The sequence below is a fragment of the Hoplias malabaricus genome, chromosome 13 (genome assembly GCF_029633855.1).
Source record: "Hoplias malabaricus isolate fHopMal1 chromosome 13, fHopMal1.hap1, whole genome shotgun sequence".
In the NCBI taxonomy this organism is placed as follows: domain Eukaryota; kingdom Metazoa; phylum Chordata; class Actinopteri; order Characiformes; family Erythrinidae; genus Hoplias; species Hoplias malabaricus.
In genome coordinates this window covers 14,645,270-14,663,911 of record NC_089812.1, presented here as the reverse complement: position 1 = coordinate 14,663,911, position 18,642 = coordinate 14,645,270, and the positions used below count along the sequence as shown (strand labels likewise).

The window sequence follows — 18,642 nt, the reverse complement described above, 5'->3', positions numbered from 1 at the left end:
GATACAGTAAAGCTGGGAATAGAAGCACTAACGACAAGATATGATCATGATACATCAGCAAAGATACAGTTTTATTTAGTATTACAGTATGATCCGAGGAGATAAACTGGGATTTATTTTAAATATTTAACACAAAAACAGCTCATTGACTGAGTATATAGCTTTAATACTCAATGTTTGTGTTCATCACTGTGTATTAAGTGTTATGAATAGCAGGTTTGCCAACATAATTTATTCATTGTCTGGAACCATTTATTAATTTCAGGGTCGCGGTGGGTCCGGAGCCTACACAGAATCACTGGGCGCAAGGCAGGAACACACCATGGAGAGGACTCCAGTCCTTCACAGGGCAACACACACTCACACATTCAGACCTACAGACACATTTGAGTTGTCAATCCACCTACCAAGCTGTGTTTTTGGACCATGGGAGGAAACCAGAGCACCCGGAGGAAACCCACACAGTCACAGGTATAACACAGCACACTCCTCATAGACAGTCACCCGGAGGAAACCCATGCAGACACAGGGAGAACACCCCACACTCCTCACAGACAGTCACCCGGAGGAAACCCACGCAGACACAGGGAGAACACCCCACACTCCTCACAGACAGTCACCCGGAGGAAACCCATGCAGACACAGGGACAACACACCACACTCCTCACAGACAGTCACCCGGAGGAAACCCACACAGACACAGGGACAACACACCACACTCCTCACAGACAGTCAACCAGAGCGGGACTTGAACCCACAACCTCCAGGTCCCTGGAGCTGTGTGACTGCGACACTAACCTGCTGCACCACCGTGGGACGTAGGACTGAGAAGGAGAAAGCGTCCTCATTGTGTGACAGCAACACCACTTGTAGTTTTGAAATGTGCTGTAAAATTCAATCTAACCCTAGTGTCCAGGGATGTTTCCCAGGCAGTGTACAGTATTCTTGCATAGTGCTGGCTGCATCTGGAGTGTGTATTGTTATGGCGTGTGTGTGTGGGCCAGGAATATACAATGCGGGGCCATTTTAAGGTGAAGACATATTTTAAAGTTGAGTTAGAGTTCAAGTTAAGAGTTAAGCCAGCAGTCCTTACAGGAAAGTCCATGGTACTTTCCCACAAAATAAATGTAAATCTGTGTAATGCCCTCACAGTTCACACACACAAGATTTCTTTTGTGTGTGTGTGTGTGTGTGTGTGTGTGTGTGTGTTTGTACAAGTGTGTTCATCAGACTGGATGTGTGTGTGTGAGATGTTCTCGTTAGTGTACCTTGGCTGCAGCTCAATGCAACAACCCGGCCCCCCATTAAGCCATCGGTAGACAAACACGTGAAAACAAACGAGTGTTTACACATATTTCGGAAAAGTGGGATGTCGGGGTTTAAATTAAGCCCCGATCTGACCAGCACGGACCTGTGCATCCACAGCACACTGACCGTCCTGTCCCATATTTCCCATTTTACCACATTACATGTGCAGGACTTTGATTGCATTGTGTTTGTTGGCTTTGCCGTTTAAGGGTCTTTGGTTGATGTTCTTATGGGACTGGAGCGCTGCAGAACAATAGAGAGAGAGTTCCGTCAAGAATGGCCTGTTATGGAAAACTCGGAGAGAAAAGCGGAAACATGAGACGATTGTGTTTGTGTGTGATTGTGTGCGACTCTGTGTGTGTGTGTGTGTGTGTGCGTTAAGGGGCTCATAAGGCCATGGTGAAAGGATTTTGCCCCTAAACCCAAAAGATTAGACATTCCACTCATTATTAAGAATGGATTATTTTACTTCCTCAGACTGTAAAAAAACCTTTAGTGAAAGCAAAGACATTTCTTGTTTGATCATCTCTGCCTCCATACAGTAAGCTCCATGATTTGCATCACGAAACAAGTGTATGATCCAATCACTTTTGGGCGGCAGGCTGGGGCCTAGCGGCACCCGCATACACACACTTACTTAGGGCAGATTTATTTGTGAATTATTTCAGTTGAATTGAGCTTAACATACTGATGTTTTCGATCAGGATTATGTTTTTTTTTTTTAGCGTTCGTAGTATAAAATCAAGGCTGGATGTACTTCTGAGACAGATGCAGATGTAAAACATCTTTCCACACTGACAGCACTGGGAAAAATGGGTATTAAAGTTGAGTATAAAATGACATACACTGAATATCTAAGAGAACTCAATGGTCAATGGGGCAAATATTGATATCATTTGTTTTCAGCAGCACTGCTGTGTCTGATCCTGTTTTCACCAGCACAACACACACTAACACACCACCACCACGACAGCGTCACTGAAGCTCTATGGTGGTCCTGTGGGGGTCCTGACCATGGAAAAATAAGGTGAAAGGAACATTCAGAGGAACCACATTCAAATGACAAACTAATAAGTCAAAAATATATGAATTTTTTAAAAAATGTCATGCTACACTTTCCATTACAATCTAAGCATATTGTGTAGTACGTTTGGTTTATTACAAGGGATTTTTAAACCCGAGGACACTCTTTGCCAATAAACAATAGCAAAGTTGGCTGAAAGAGAAAGGACAGCAGTATCATAGCATCAGCCTGGGCAGGTTATTACTCAGGGTTCAAGCCAGCAAGCCTCTGGGTTCCAATTCTGCTCATGTTTGTGTTGTTTGAAATCATTGAAACAGGGTTTAATCATCTTCACAGTTCAGTGACTGAGCTGATGGAAAGTAACTGAGGCAATGGTCTGTATGTGTGAGAACGACAGAGAGAAAGAAAGAGAGAGAGCAAAGGGGAGAGAGAGAGAGGTTACATAAATAAGAATAGAGAGGGGGTGGGGGAGGAAAAGCCATAGCAGCAATAAGAGTATTGTGTTGGATGTTAACAACAGGTCAATACTGGTGGTTGAAAAAAAAGAAAACATAAAAAATGCTTTTAATAATAAATGTTACATCACTCACTCACACACTCACGTCACCATGGTTTCAGGGGACATCAAATAGCTTTCCATATATTTTGTGGAGACTTAACCTTAACCATAACTGCCACTAGTCAAACCCTATCCTTATCCTTATCCCTACATTAACACGTATTGACTTTAAAGTGATTTCATTTACATAATTTGGACATACGCACATCCTTAGGAAGGCAAAGTAAGGAAGAAAATATTATATGGCGTAAAGTTTTCAGGTTTTCTGGGCTTTAAACCAATACCACATTGTTAGAACAGCTCCACAGAGGCCAAATGTTAAACACACATCTCTCTCTATGTGTTTGTCCCATGCACACACCTCCTCCTCCATCTGCACCCAAAGCACATTCTATCCCTCCATCTAAAGACCCCTCGTTCTCCCTCTAATCTCCGTTTTGGCTAACAACTCCTAACTATCTCAATTTCTTACATCCTCTCTCTCTCTCTCTCTCTCTCTCTCTCTCTCTCTCTCTCTCTCTCTCTCTCTCTATGAGAGCATGTACTGCTCTCTCTCTCTTTGACTAACATCAATTCTGTTGAAGCTAAAGGGTCTAATAATGAAACATCAAAAAAGCCTCATTAGAAAGAATTAGGACAGGCAACTTCAGACAACAACTAGGAGAGAGAGAGAGAAAGAAAGTGAGAGAGAGCATGACCCACTAACACTGACAGATGCTCTCTGACAGATTCCGGCTAGAGCTCCACAGCTGAAGGAGGGAGAAACACATTCAGCATTCTGTCTCCCTCTCTATCTCGCCCACACTCTCTCTCTCTCCCTCTCTCTGTCTGTCTCAAGATTTAACCTCTAACTAACTGTATTCGCATAGAGTGTAATTAATAACTGTTGCCAAAGCAATGGAAGGAATGCTTTATAATATCAGATAGAAAAAAACCACTGGGTTCTAGTTTCCTGAAGGAGCTGTGGAGCCCAGAGCAGACTGAATTAGAGCTGGTATCACTACAGTGTTTTCACTTTCTTTCATTCTTTACATATTACTAAGAGACAGTGGTTGTGACTTAACCCAGGAATGTGTACAAGGTATGAAAATTAAATATAGAAACCACAACAGCAAAATTTGAGAAAAGCGAAGGTTTTACTCCTTCTGCAACAATGGATAATGGTCAGGACCCTCATAGGACCCCCACAGAGCAGGTATGATTTGAGATTGGATTGAGAATAGTCTACCAACTAAAAATACCCAGCCAACAGCATCCTGTGTCCACTGATGGAGGACTAGGGGAGCTATTGTCTCTGATTTTTACACCTACAAGATGGGCCAATGAGGTAGGTGTGTCTAACAGAGTGGACACAGGGATTAAAAACTCCAGCGTCACTGCTGTGTCGCTGCTGTGACCCTTTGGAGGGTCGTTGTGGAGGGGTCCTGATGTGATATAAATTCAGATTTCAACTCTGTAGCACTCTCCTTCCTGCCCACTTTCACTTTCTTGCCTTTAATATACAAGACCACTACTCTCCACAGTATACGAGTTATTCATTGCCTCAAGCTATTAAACGCTCTCTCTCCCTCCCATCATCACTTCACACTCCCAGCTCAGCCATTCACAACAAACTCTGATTGTCTTTGAGGGATTCATAATAGGAAAACATTCTTCAGCACAGTACAGTAACTCAGTACAGTAAGCCGCACAAATCAAACTCCGGTCAGCCATCGCCACAGTAAACACAAGCCCCTAAAGCCCTCTGCTTTGATCCTGTGCCCGCTTTGTTCTTGTATTCAGACGCTAAATAGAGGAAAAATAATTGATTTATCCATCTCCTTTTAATATGTTTCTCCTCTGCTGTAGTCTGACAGTTCACTTCCTCTCAAAAAACCAAACAAAAAACCCTTTATAAGAAGAAAACTATCCTCCTCAGCTCATCACACTGACAGAAGCATACTTCTGCACGGCTTGAGTTACGAATTATGTAAAGAAGCAAAGTGAAAAAATAATATTTGTTCCATAACAACGTGGCCTGACTTAAAACCCCCTCTGGTCACGGATTAAACACCTAAACACCCATCTCTCTTCAACATAACGGCATATTTAAAAGTCTCCCAACGCCTAAAACAGCTTAGAAGTCACTATAAGCCTTGTTTCATTCAGTATGCATGGATCTATGACTATGAATATTCAATTAGGATAATTAATTTAAAAATATATTTTCAAACGTTTTGACTTTCTTTCAGAAAAAGATCCAAGAAAAGGAAAAAGAAAGTGAAACAGGAAGTCCCTGACAGGAAAGCAACAAACACAGATGATAAACAGAAAGCATTTAGCATTTTATGTGGAACACAGCATGACTTTGGGGTATTCGGAGGCTCAAATTTGTTGGATGATTATGTCTGGACCTCAAACACCACTCACACACTCCAAACTCATCCCAGATGAATTGGAGTGTGCTACATCACGCCAGGGAAATGCAGTTCCAATGCTCTACAGCCCAACGCTGGGAGGCTTTTTACCCCTCACTGACACTTGGCATTGGTTCTGAGGCTCATTTGTGGCTGCTACCGTGTCCCATTTGATTGATGATGCACATATGATGTTGTGCTGTTGTAAATTTATACTGACTAGCCAAATAAAACATATCCCCCAGTGGGTTCAGGAGTATATTTTTACATTTATTTTATTTGATAGTGTTTATTATTAGCTTTCTTTTTTATTTATTTATTTTCAGCAAAAGACACAATAAGAATAATAAAAAAAAAAAAAATCAGGCCAGTGAGAAAGAGCCTGCACTGTTCATCCTCTACATTCATTCATTCATTCATTCATTATCTGTAAGCGCTTATCCAATTCAGGGTCGTGGTGGGTCCAGAGCCTACCTGGAATCATTGGGCGCAAGGCGAGTATACACCCTGGAGGGGGCGCCAGCCCTTCACAGGGCAACACACACAATCACACATTCACTCACACACTCACACCTACGGACACTTTTGAGTCGCCAATCCACCTACCAACGTGTGTTTTTGGACTGTGGGAGGAAACCGGAGCACCTGGAGGAAACCCACGCGGACACAGGAAGAACACACCAACTCCTCAAGGTCCCTGGAGCTGTGTGATTACGACTTTACCTGCTGCGTCACCGTGCCGCCCCACATCCTCTACATAAAACAACAAAAACACATCCTAATGTGAAGTTATTTCCAGCGTAGTCCAATAAACTGTCCGTGCTAAATCCGCAATGTGAACGATAAATGCTTCTTTGCACAAATCTACATCTCAAAACCTGCCTGTTTCCTGCACGTTATTTAGAAGACTAAAGTCTCTTAGCATGACACACAATTTGGTGGGTGTAAATTATACAGTGCCATTGAGCTAAATACAATACTAAGCAAGTGCCTGTGCACTTTCCATTGTTGGTCTTATAATGGCAGATCAAGCTGCTCGTTGCATCTGTGGCTTTTATCTGGAAACCCAAGGTCTTGCAACAAGAGGCTACATTCCATCTGAAGTGTGGCATGCTGAAAATTCATCTTCATATCCCAGATTTCCCCTCAGGGACAGTTATGGAGAGACAGTGAAGGTAGTATTCATCCGAGCACATAATTCAGTTGTTCTTCCAGTCCCTTTCTTTAAAAAAAGACATAAAAGAAAGCATCACCGGACTCCATCCGAAGCAATTAAAAACAGCTCATTATTCTTATCACCGTTCTTAAAATGGCATTTGTTAAAACTTCGTGCTCAGGACACGCTGTCGTCACCCTGACGCCCCGTAACAGAAAGGTGTGAGACAGGCACAACTACAGTTAAAATCTGAAGTCTGCACACAACCACAGAAGCGCCCAGCAGCTCTGGATCCCTAGAGACTGAATCTGCATGGAGAGACAGCTGGAAAATATAAAACGACTTGCCAGAGCTACAAATTATAAGAAGCAACTGTATTTCTAATACATTACTCATAGACATCAGCTCAGATTAAAGCAGGGATTCGTGTACGTAAATGCAACCATGTTCAGTACACGTCCAGCTTTACACTAGATGTTGGAACACTGCTATGAAGATTTAATGGCATCCAGCGACAAGTACAGTAATGAGGTCAGTTGTAGATGTGGGGTGATTAGATGTGACTCACAAGCCCAACTCCAACTTATCGCAAAGTAACCAGATAGTTCTCCATCACTGCTTTAGACCCCTCTAATTGAAGCCTGGCATTGGGTACGGTGACCTTACACTCATGAGCATCTGCTCCAGAGCTTCTCATTTCATGCTTTTCTATCGGGATTATACAAGCGATTTTTGCACAACTGAACATCTGCATCCACAACGGCTGCATCCTAAAGTAGCTGTTTTTAGTAAAAGGGAATCCACACACTTTTGGACAGGACTCTAAACAGTTTGTATTGAAACCAGATGTGCCTGGATCATACTACAGCTTTAATCCAAGCCACAAAGTGCTCGTCTAACATATATTGGCTAATGTAAATGATTCAGCAGAGCTATAAACCTAATAATGCGCATGGAGGCCATGTGTATTAAACATTAATCCTACACAGTTTACATAAATGCCATTAATGCAGACATGCAGCAGATGGTCCCGCTCAGTTTTCCTGCAGAAGGCTTGCTAATGTTAGATGACTCTATGAAATTCTGCAGACTCTTGCTGTCACATGCATAATTTCAGCAGTAAAAAAATAGAAGGTTAGAAGTTCATTTACTCAATTAGTTTACCATCAGAAGTGGCTGGTCTGAGCTGCAACAAGAAAAGGATGTTGTAATTCAATACAATTACTCATTTACAGCTCATAGAAACATGCAGAGAAAATCAGAGGTTATTTTTCTCCACTGTTATTCCTTTTATTTTTACAAAGATAAACCTCCAAATTACACACTATCAGTTTGTTTGCTTTGAAGAAAGAACACATCTCAACATTACTAAAGGTAAAAATCAGCTACTATTTTTTTTAATCGTAGCAGCCCAGTAATGTGTTAAAATGTAAAGAAAAGGAAAGCACCATATAAATATGAGCTTTTGTATACTTGTATGTATATATGTTTGAGTGTGGTGTGTTCTCCCTGTGTCTGCATGGGTTTTCTCCGGGTGACTGTCTGTGAGGAGTGTGGTGTGTTCTCCCTGTGTCTGCATGGGTTTCCACCGGGTGACTGTCTGTGAGGAGTGTGGTGTGTTCTCCCTGTGTCTGCGTGGGTTTCCTCCGGGTGACTGTCTGTGAGGAGTGTGGTGTGTTCTCCCTGTGTCAGCGTGGGTTTCCTCCGGGTGACTGTCTGTGAGGAGTGTGGTGTGTTCTCTCTGTGTCTGCGTGGGTTTCCACCGGGTGACTGTCTGTGAGGAGTGTGGTGTGTTCTCCCTGTGTCTGCGTGGGTTTCCTCCGGGTGACTGTCTGTGAGGAGTGTGGTGTGTTCTCCCTGTGTCTGCGTGGGTTTCCTCCGGGTGACTGTCTGTGAGGAGTGTGGTGTGTTCTCCCTGTGTCAGCGTGGGTTTCCTCCGGGTGACTGTCTGTGAGGAGTGTGGTGTGTTCTCTCTGTGTCTGCGTGGGTTTCCACCGGGTGACTGTCTGTGAGGAGTGTGGTGTGTTCTCCCTGTGTCTGCGTGGGTTTCCTCCGGGTGACTGTCTGTGAGGAGTGTGGTGTGTTCTCCCTGTGTCAGCGTGGGTTTCCTCCGGGTGACTGTCTGTTCTCTCTGTGTCTGCGTGGGTTTCCTCTGGGTGACTGTCTGTGAGGAGTGTGGTGTGTTCTCCCTGTGTCTGCGTGGGTTTCCTCCGGGTGACTGTCTGTGAGGAGTGTGGTGTGTTCTCCCTGGGTCTGCGTGGGTTTCCTCCGGGTGACTGTCTGTGAGGAGTGTGGTGTGTTCTCCCTGGGTCAGCGTGGGTTTCCTCCGGGTGACTGTGTGTGAGGAGTGTGGTGTGTTCTCCCTGTGTCCGCGTGGGTTTCCTCCGGGTGACTGTCTGTGAGGAGTGTGGTGTGTTCTCCGTGTCTGTGTGGGTTTCCTCCGGGTGCTCCACTTTCCTCCCACGGTCCAAAAACTGGTAGGTGGATTGGCGACTCGTAGGTGTGTGAGTGTGTGTTGCTCTGTGAAGGACTGGCACCCCCTCCAGGGTGTGTTCCTGTCTTGCACACTGAACAATCACTGTATTAGATTTGTTTTACTTGAATCTACACTCACTGGCCATTTAATCAGCTCCACTGACCACACAGGAGCACTTTGTAGTTCTACAATTAAAGACTATAACCCATCTCTTGCTCTGCATACTTACTTATCCCCATTGCAATGGTCTGGACTCCTACCAGAGGATAAAAAAAGTATGCAGAATATGGGGATGAGAAAGTATGAAGAGGAACAGGTAGACTGCAGCCTGTAATTGCAGAACTACTAGATGGATGGACAGATGGATAGAGGCCTATTTTTTTCCTTCCATTGAAAAGCCAAGGCGTGCAGCCCAAATGCCTGCCCATTACTGGTGTTGATCCAAAGCCCAGAGTTAAGTGCCAGAAACAGGTGGAAAATGAGTCCTTTCATCTTGAGTTCTTTTTACCTCTGAAGCCGCTTCATTTTATTCCCATATCCAGCAGATGATATTATTATATATGGTCTAAGCCTGGCACTGATATAATGGAAAGTGTGTGTAAATGAGAGAGAGAGAGAGAGAGAGAGAGAGAGAGAGAGAGAGTTTGATACACACATCAGAGGTAGCATGGTGTTTCTTTTACACAGTGATAGTAAACAGTGCACCCTGGAGCTATGTGACAGTGACACTAACTGTTGCTGAACCAATCCAGCCAAAACTACAATAACTGTAAGTGAAATTACAGTGAAATACACAATACAATGCCGGACTGGCTAAGCTGCAAGTAAAGTATTACAGTTTACTGTAAATAAATCCGGATTAGAGTTAAATACTCTTGCTGTCAAAACAGATGATGATATTCATCACCACGTACACAAATGCTTCCATTAGGACCAACATCGTTTTAGCATGACTGAATATGAATAGTAAGCAGTGCTGTTTCTCCCAGCATGGAGCTTATTTGTCATCCATCCGCATGGAGGCCAAGGAAGTGTCTCGGGATTACTTAATACAAACCACCGCTGTGAAAGAACAGAGACAGAGCAGCTACAACCAGTGAAACCTTTTCCTGTACTCACATACAAGGTTGGCATCTGTTTTCTTTCTAATGGGCTACAGATTTTCAGTCCTTATTCTCATGGCCATGGACTAGTCCACTAATATTCAACAGTATTTCACAGAAGTATTTGTAAGTCAATGCTAGCGAGATATCTTGGCAATATCTTACAGCCAGACTGTTCGACTCTACTCTGTTTGGTCCGTGGTACCTGGTTTGTTTTCCGCTACAACAGCTCCCCCCTGAAATCTATCCATTGTCATCTCAAAACCCCTTTCTCTGACAGAAACAGCAGGTTTTAAAAACCAGAACAATGACAGCAGTAACGTTAACTGTCATTTACAAATCGTGATTTGGCATGTTGTTGTTGTTGTTTTTGTTTGGGACTGAACACAGCTCTGTCATCAGTTTGTTCCTTCCTTGCTGCAGCGTCCAGAATCTGGATTCTTACATTGGCCACTGATCCAAAGAGTGTTTGAACCTCTTCAAAAGACCACAGTGTAATTTTACGAGCTCCCGTTGTGAGTCGGATACAAACAAATGTTATCTCTGCTGTAGCTGAAGATTTTACAGATGGAAAGTTGGTGCTGGACGTCTGCGTTGCGTGGCGTAGAGTGACGACTCTCTCTGGACAATCAGTGCTGTGCAAGGTTTACACGCCATGGTTTAGTCCCTACTCGGCTCGCTCAGAACCACAAGAGAGCAGGGACTAAAAAGGAACCCGGTTCCAAGAACAGGACCGAATTTAAAAGCATAGTTGAGCTGTGTTGAGTCGAGTGGGGACCCTGCAGTTTAAAAGCACCATACCTGTCTTTAATAGGGCTATTGTTTGAGATGATGAATACCTTAATGGCACAGTGCAGTCCAAATGCTTTCCTACTGCTCTGAATAGCGTAGATAGCATACTCTCCAGTGCATTTCTTTCCAAGAACTCGCTAGAGGACTATCAGTTGAGAACAGAAAGGACCTTACTCAGACTGCCCCAAACCTACAGATTAATACAGAATGGTCATTACAGAAAGAATTATTTATCAGTTATTTATCTAATTATGCTAATTGAATACAAATCTTAGCAATGGGGAAATATATAAAATATTAAATATAAGAATAATTTTCAAATATTTGTGATAATGATAATTCTGAAAGTGTGAAAATGCGAAAGGGTTTTGAAGCTACTCAGAGTAATGGGAGGACATTCACAACCGAGTTAATCTCTATACATCCCTAGTGTGAAGTATAGGTTTCCACTGATAGTTATCTGCGAAAGTGAATGCCATTAAGTCCAGACACGTCTGGCTGGACACCTATCTCGCCAGACAGTCAATGCCTCCCTTGTTTCACCTTTTTTCATAAAATCTGCCCCTTTTCCTTCTCACACCTGAATAAACACATCAGCTCTCTCACTTTCCCCCATTTTTCATTCACCCCAGCTCACACAACTGATTTCATTATGCTCCTTTAGCTTGGACACTGAGCTGATTTGGCCACTGCACTGGCCCTTATTGAGTTACACAGCAGGCAGACGGAGCTGGACACATAAATACACTGACATACAATATGTTTGTTTCTATGGATCTCACCAAAATGTGCCTGCATGTGTATAGTGATGTGCCTTCAATTACTCCAGCACAAAGAATGGTTTCTTAAAGGATTCTAGCTGACAATGTTGGAGAGCTGCCATTGAGAATATGGCATTGTATTGAAAAATTGCAGCACAGAAACAGTATTAGTTCTTGTATGGTGTGTCAAGTATCATGAGATTACAATGGCCTACAAAGCGTCATTGACTTGGTTTCGCACCCTACATTGTCCCATGAATCTTGCTTTAGATTAAGCTGTTCCATTGGGAGCAGAAATTGTGTTGGTATCTGGGAAATATCTGTAGAGAACTAGGGCGGGAAAAAAGATGGGAGAAATATTTAGCTGTAATTTTCTGATCAATACTGTTATTGCAATTTTAAATAACGAGTATTTTCTAGGGGCGACACAGTGGTGCAGCAGGTACCTGGGGTTGTGACTTGACTGTCTGTGAGGAGTGTGGTGTGTTCTCCCTGTGTCTGCGTGGGTTTCCTCTGGGTGACTGTCTGTGAGGAGTGTGGTGTGTTCTCCCTGTGTCTGCGTGGGTTTCCTCCGGGTGACTGTCTGTGAGGAGTGTAGGGTGTTCTCCCTGTATCTGTGTGGGTTTCCTCTGGGTGACTGTCTGTGAGGAGTGTGGTGTGTTCTCCCTGTGTCTGCGTGGGTTTCCTCCGGGTGACTGTCTGTGAGGAGTGTGGTGTGTTCTCTCTGTGTCTGCGTGGGTTTCCTCTGGGTGACTGTCTGTGAGGAGTGTGGTGTGTTCTCCCTGTGTCTGCATGAGTTTCCTCCGGGTGACTGTCTGTGAGGATTGTGGTGTGTTCTCCCTGTGTCAGTGTGGGTTTCCTCCGGGTGACTGTCTATGAGGAGTGTGGTGTGTTCTCCCTGTGTCTGCGTGGGTTTCCTCCGGGTGCTCCAGTTTCCTCCCACGGTCCAAAAACACACATTGGTAGGTGGATTGACTCAAAAGTGGCCCTAGGTGTAAGTGTGAATAGGTCCCTAGGTGTGAATGTGTGTGTGTTTGTGTGTGTCGCCCTGTGAAGAACTGGCGCCTCCTCCAGGGTGTGTTCCTGTCTTGCGCCTGATGATTCTGGGTAGGCTCCAGACCCACCGTGATCATAAGAGGATACAGATAATGAATGAATGAACTATTATTTTCTAAGGGTGGCGCAACAGGTGGTGTCACTTTCACCCATCTCCATGGTCCTGTGGTCACTGCCTATGAGGGGTTTTGTGCATTTCCTCCAAGTCTCCTGCATCCTCCCACAGTCCAAAACTAACTGTAATCAATAGGTGCACCTCAGAATAGATACATTTTACATTTTGAATGAGCAACTAATTTTATGGACAAATAGCATATTCACTGATCAGCAATAACATTACTACTTCAAGTCCATTTTATCAGCTCCACTGATCACACAGGGGCACTCTGCAGTTCTCAGATTACAGACTGTGGTCCAGCTGTTGCTCTGCATACTTAGTTTGCCCACTTTTAGCCTGCACTTCAGTAGTCAGGACCCCCACAAAACCCTCACACGGCATGTATGAATTGGGTTGTGGCTCATTCTCGGTGCTGCAGGGACACTGAGGTGTTGGTGGTGTGTTAGTGCGCATATACAGTCAGTGGACTTGTACAGTGGATTGTACGGTCACCTATAGTTAGCCCTACAAAAGACCAGCATGGTTCATAAGACATTGTACGCTACATGCTCTAAGTACTCTGAAAGTATTATTATGGCTACAGCATGGTTTCAAACCTTCCTACGGAGGAGAAAATTCCACATATTTATCACAGCACTTTCTTTGGAGGAGGTTTTAGCATGCCAGAGTGAACAGGAGTAATTGTCTGCAAATCGCCTGTGTGTGTGTGTGTGTGTGTGTGTGTGTGTGAGAGAGAAATGTCTCGCATTATACCAACGATTTATCTGGAATTATTACTTATATTAATACATTACTACTAATAATACTTCAAATTACATCAAGGAAGTGTAATTCTGCTCTGAATAAAGGGCTTTAATAAACACACACACACACACACACACACACACACACACACACACACACACACACACACACACACACACACACACACACACACACACACACACACACACGTAAGCCACAAGTCGCTTAATATTTTTAAATGGATTTTCTCTCCTGCGTGATCTAAACTCTGAACTTTGCCCCATGTCTTAACAATATTTTGTAAGAATCACCACCCCCCTCAACACACACACACAAGCCGCAGCACTGCTTAGACCAGAGCAAGTACATAATAATAATAATAAGAGAACCATTTCCCCTAGAACACTTTCCAGAGCAGAGTGCCAATCAGAGCCCTGTATGTGTTCATTTTCCTTGTCGAACTATCAAATAGACGGCAGTAAAACCTGTCTTATCTTATCTTCAGCAACACTAGTGGCACAAATCTGATTAGACATGGATAAAAAAAAAAACAATTAAGTGGCTGAACACGCTTCTCTCGCAGGACAAGCAGGTTCAGTGGTTGGGAACACGACAGTGTTCAATTTGGATTGTAGTCTGTACTAAAGCTAACAGCGAGCCCCGATCTCTTTTAATCGCCTGCTGAGATTAAACCTTAACCCATTCCCTCAAACTCTCAATGGATGATGTTGCTCTGCCCCCCTCCTCCGTGGTCCGAGATCTGGGTGTCATCCTTGACTCTCACATTTGATTCTCCCGTGCTGGTTACATTATGAAAACCTCCTTCTTTCACCTTGACAACTCTTTCCCAGTCCGCTGCTGAAAGTCCCATCCGGCCATTTTCTTTATTTATTCCTGGCATTAGCTTCTCGCTAAACTCCATAAACGTCAGATGATCCAGAACTCTGCTGCTCGTCTCCTCACCCACACCCGGTCCCACCACCACATCAGCCTGTTTTTCCTCCCGGTTAAATATGGCATTCAGTTCAAAATCCTCCTGCTCACCTACAATGCTCTCAATAATGGAGCTCTGTTTTTTTTTTTTTTTAAATCAGACCTTCACACACCTAAGTGCACTCTCAGATCTTCTTCAGCTTGTTTACTCACCATCTACCACTTTGAAATAAAACATTCAGGTGGTCTGAGTTTGTTAAGCTCTCCAAATACCTACGAAAACCTAAATTAAACAACTTTATCATTCTAAAATATCTTTATAATATGCGATTAAGGACCTCTATATTGTACTTAGGATGGTAAATGTACTTTGAATTGAAGTGAAACAACTGATAACGCATTATGTAAGAGAGAAAGTGAGAGTGAGAGAGAGAGAGAGCGAGAGAGAGAAAGAAGGAAAGGGAATGTTTACTGCTTTAAGCCCTTTATGTGCTTGTTTCAGTCCAGCAGCTCCACTTGGCCCAATTAAATCTTCTTTCATGTGGCAACACTGGAACCATTTTCCTACATTAAACAGCACAAAAACTGACCACATTGTGAGGGCAGTGGGAGAGAGAGAGAGAGAGAGATAGAGAGAGATACTGTGCATGTTGTGTTTGCAACTAGTCCTGAAACATTCTCTACAAACTTTACTCAGCTGTCACTTTCTCTACAAACTGGACACACAAGTTGCTGCACTTCCTAGGGACTGGTAGAGGGACACTTTCAAGTAGCCTCTCTCTCCCTCTCTCTTTTTCACACACACTCACGTGCTCGCATAAACCGACATCAGAACTCACTGTTAATTCCTTATCCAGATTTGTTTACATCCTGTGCCACCCAGCACCCTGCACTTCCATCCTGTCACTCCATCTGGCAATGAAAGCAAACAGGACTTCATCTCCCACAATTCCCGGTAACACGCTGCTTGATCCCTTTTCTCTCATCCTCTGCCTTTGTTTTCATGCCCGGCACCCACCACAACGGGCAGGGGCACAATGCCCATCTGAGCTCAGGCTCGCTCCTGAGACTTCCTGACAAAACAGCACTGGAGCTGTGAGATTACAGGCCTAACCTCTATCTACTGCATCTCCAGCACACAGTCTATTACCACGGGCAATAAATTCTCTGAAGGAACGGAAAAGTGCTGATTTAAAGTGCACTTGCTCTAACACTTGCCCATTGGCTTCTGTTAGGAACGTGCTTAAAATTTAACACAGATATTTGGTGCATTTAAATATATCTAAGGATCCAAGTCCATGCTTTTGGTCACTATCTCAAAGTCCAGATAAAGTACTGACTACATTTAAGAGGATAATGCACTCACAAATGTACAATGTCTGGCTGCACATAAACTCTTCGACCTACAACAGTCTGAAATAAATGTAATGTAAGTTCACAGTTTGTTTTCTACACAATTAACCATTGCCACAGAGTCCAAATATATTCTGAGGCTACTGTAATTTAACAGGTGCTAGGAATAAACTCCTGATCTGTTTCAAATTGCATTTACATCAAATTATCAGGCGATTTACAGACGGTCACAACTAGTCCTTCATTATTTAATAACACACACACACACACACTCCCTATTTCTCTTATCCTTCCAATGATCTTATCTCTTGGATCATAGCCTCTACATCTATCATTATACTCCAAGAACCTTACGTAGGCCCACATTTCACTTAACTCCCTTTTTCATGATGTTCATGGCTGATTATTCTCCACACCCAGAATTCAAATACTTTGTCACATAATTCCACTAAGTCAACTGAACCCATTCCATAATCTGTCTCTGACTTCACTCACTCTGTTTCACTCTCAATTACTAAGAAGAGTGGAGATTACTGCCTAGATTACAGTCCGTGCAACTCAGGATGAACTCTCCACTCTATTATTAAACAAGCGCCTTTAAAGTAAGGACACGGGTCCATCATCACTCTAATTCCACCAGCGCTAATGTACACAGGCTGAAAAAAATGATCCAGACAGCATTAAGAACAGATTTAGTGTCTGCTAGCTCTGTTAACTCAGAAAGACCTGATTTTCAGCATTAGATCTGTCAAGACGTTCTGTAGTTTCCACAATAATAAACAAATAATACATGTTTTCATGAGTGTGATCATTTTAAAGTATTTTTCAGTTTCATTTCAATTATTCTATTAGGTGCCCACCATTTGCAGTGCTGTGGTCTGAGTCTAGTTGTAAAACTATGGTACAGAATAGCATTACATTACTAAACTATGATTTACAGTATGATACAGTAGATATGAATTACAGTAATGGTATTTTAAAGGTAGTATTACAGCTGGCACACATTGGTTAAACACGGGTTAGCTGGGAACAATATGGGCATATGCTTTGGTGGGACACTGGTGGGCAGTCCTCTCTACATATAGGGCCCTGATAGTTTAGAGACAGTATTGTTTTATTAGTATTATGAGCTGCTATATTGGCTCTATGGTGTTTTACCCATCCTGGTCCCATCACTGACCCTGGAGGGCATCCATATGTGGAGCCAGAATTGATCCCAGTCAGCACACATTCGAGAGGAACCCATGGATTGGGCTATAGCTGGGCTCAATATTGGCATTGGCTATGGGGGCTATTAGTGGGCCCCTGATGGGTTGCTTATATGAGATAAATATGGCTCAAACACTCTCCAAAAACCACCACTGAGGCAGTACCCCCAATTTTTAAGTTGTGTTGATTCATACACCGCATTAGCTCTCCAAGAGGTATATTTTGCACAGCTTAAATAAAATAAATATTCACATGTTCTGAGAGAGAGGTGGGTTGAATAAATTTAGAGAGTTTGGGGTTTCAGGTGGAATGCCCTTATCCTATGTTTAACCCTCCTTGGTCCCGTCACTTTCCCTGTAACTGAGTGCATTTCAGCCCAGGTTTAACCTGTGGTGTATAGAGTACTGAACTCTCACTTACTTGATACATCAGCTTACACACACACACACACCACATAATAACATACAGTTATGTGCAGTCACTGGCAACAGGTGTTTGCACCGAGCTGGTGAACTCACCCACTTTAAACTGGGACGTGTGGTCAGTGGGGTCCTGGTGCTCATCGGCGAGCATCATGTGGAGAATCCCGAACGAGTTCTGGATGCCGAAGATGGAGCCGTTACACCAGGTGGCGGCGAGCACCACCAGCCAGCCAAAGCCTCCCTCGGGCGGAGCGGGCGGAGAGGGCGCGACTACCGGCGTTGGCGGGAGGGTGCTTTGCTTGTCAGAACCTCCGGTGCGCATCAGTTGCACGGCGCTGCTATCTTCCGGCAGCGGTTTCCTCTCCAGCTCAGGGGGTGGAGGCGTGCTGTTCCCCGGCGGAGCCTCGGAGGCGACCGCGGTCTCCGCATGGCTCTCTAAGCTCCGGTCCCCGGGCTCTGGAGCCCCGGAGGCGGGGTTGCTACTGCTGTTATCCGCGTGCATCTCGCTTCCCTATGTCTGTAGCCTACATCCAAACGCAGCCTGGTTATTTCAGCAGGGGGATCCCTTTAGGGGCTGGAAATTCAATGTTCAACAGCAAAAACTAAAGTGCCAGCGGGTCCTAAACAGCACCAGGACGCCAAGGAGCAAGCAGGGTTTGCATGCTGGCACTGCAACAGACCTCTCCTCTCAGGAACGCACGGGACCTGCGCTGCTAGAACTCAGACCCCAGCTCCACTCCACTCCACTCCACATCCCCTTTATCCGCCGACGAATGAAAGCCCGGCTCCTCCTCTCTGATAAGTTCAACGCTTTCTAGTCCGCTCTCCAGCGCACAAAGCCCGTGCTGCTGATTCCCTGAGTCTCCGTCATCAACTTAAAGTAAACAATCTCCATGCAACCAGCCCATCCTCCTCCTCCTCCCCCTCCTCCTGCCCACCTTCAGCACCAATGGCGAGTCAGAGCCTCGGATTTAAAAATTCCTCCAGCGCAGGGGTTTACACAGGGGATCAGAAAGCAGACACCACCCCCTCCCTCCCTCCCTCGCACTCTCCAACTCACTCACCCCCTCACACCCTCCTCTCTTTTCCCACCCGTAATCCGACAGGCTCCGCCTCCTCGTAATATACCTCTACCGCTCTGGGATTGGCTACTATCCTGCTTTCCGCACTATGCTTGTCTAGCTCTGTCACGCCTAACAGTATTCCCCCATCCTGGGCTACAACTGGCTAAT

The 18,642-nt window shown here is 44.2% G+C and overlaps 1 protein-coding gene across 2 annotated transcripts in view; it reads right to left on the bottom strand.

Annotated features, from left to right (window-relative positions):
- The window catches only part of slc16a2 (solute carrier family 16 member 2), a 44,353-nt gene extending 26,056 nt beyond the window's left edge, over positions 1-18,297 (bottom strand). For both annotated transcript variants that reach the window (XR_010795154.1, XM_066641749.1), the window contains exon 1: positions 17,507-18,297. Coding sequence is in view for 1 of the 2 variants with exons in the window: in XM_066641749.1 (XP_066497846.1) it covers positions 17,507-17,912 (406 nt within the window). In the remaining variant the exon portion in view is untranslated. The remainder of the gene's footprint in view (positions 1-17,506) is intronic.
- Positions 18,298-18,642: the final 345 nt, after the last annotated feature.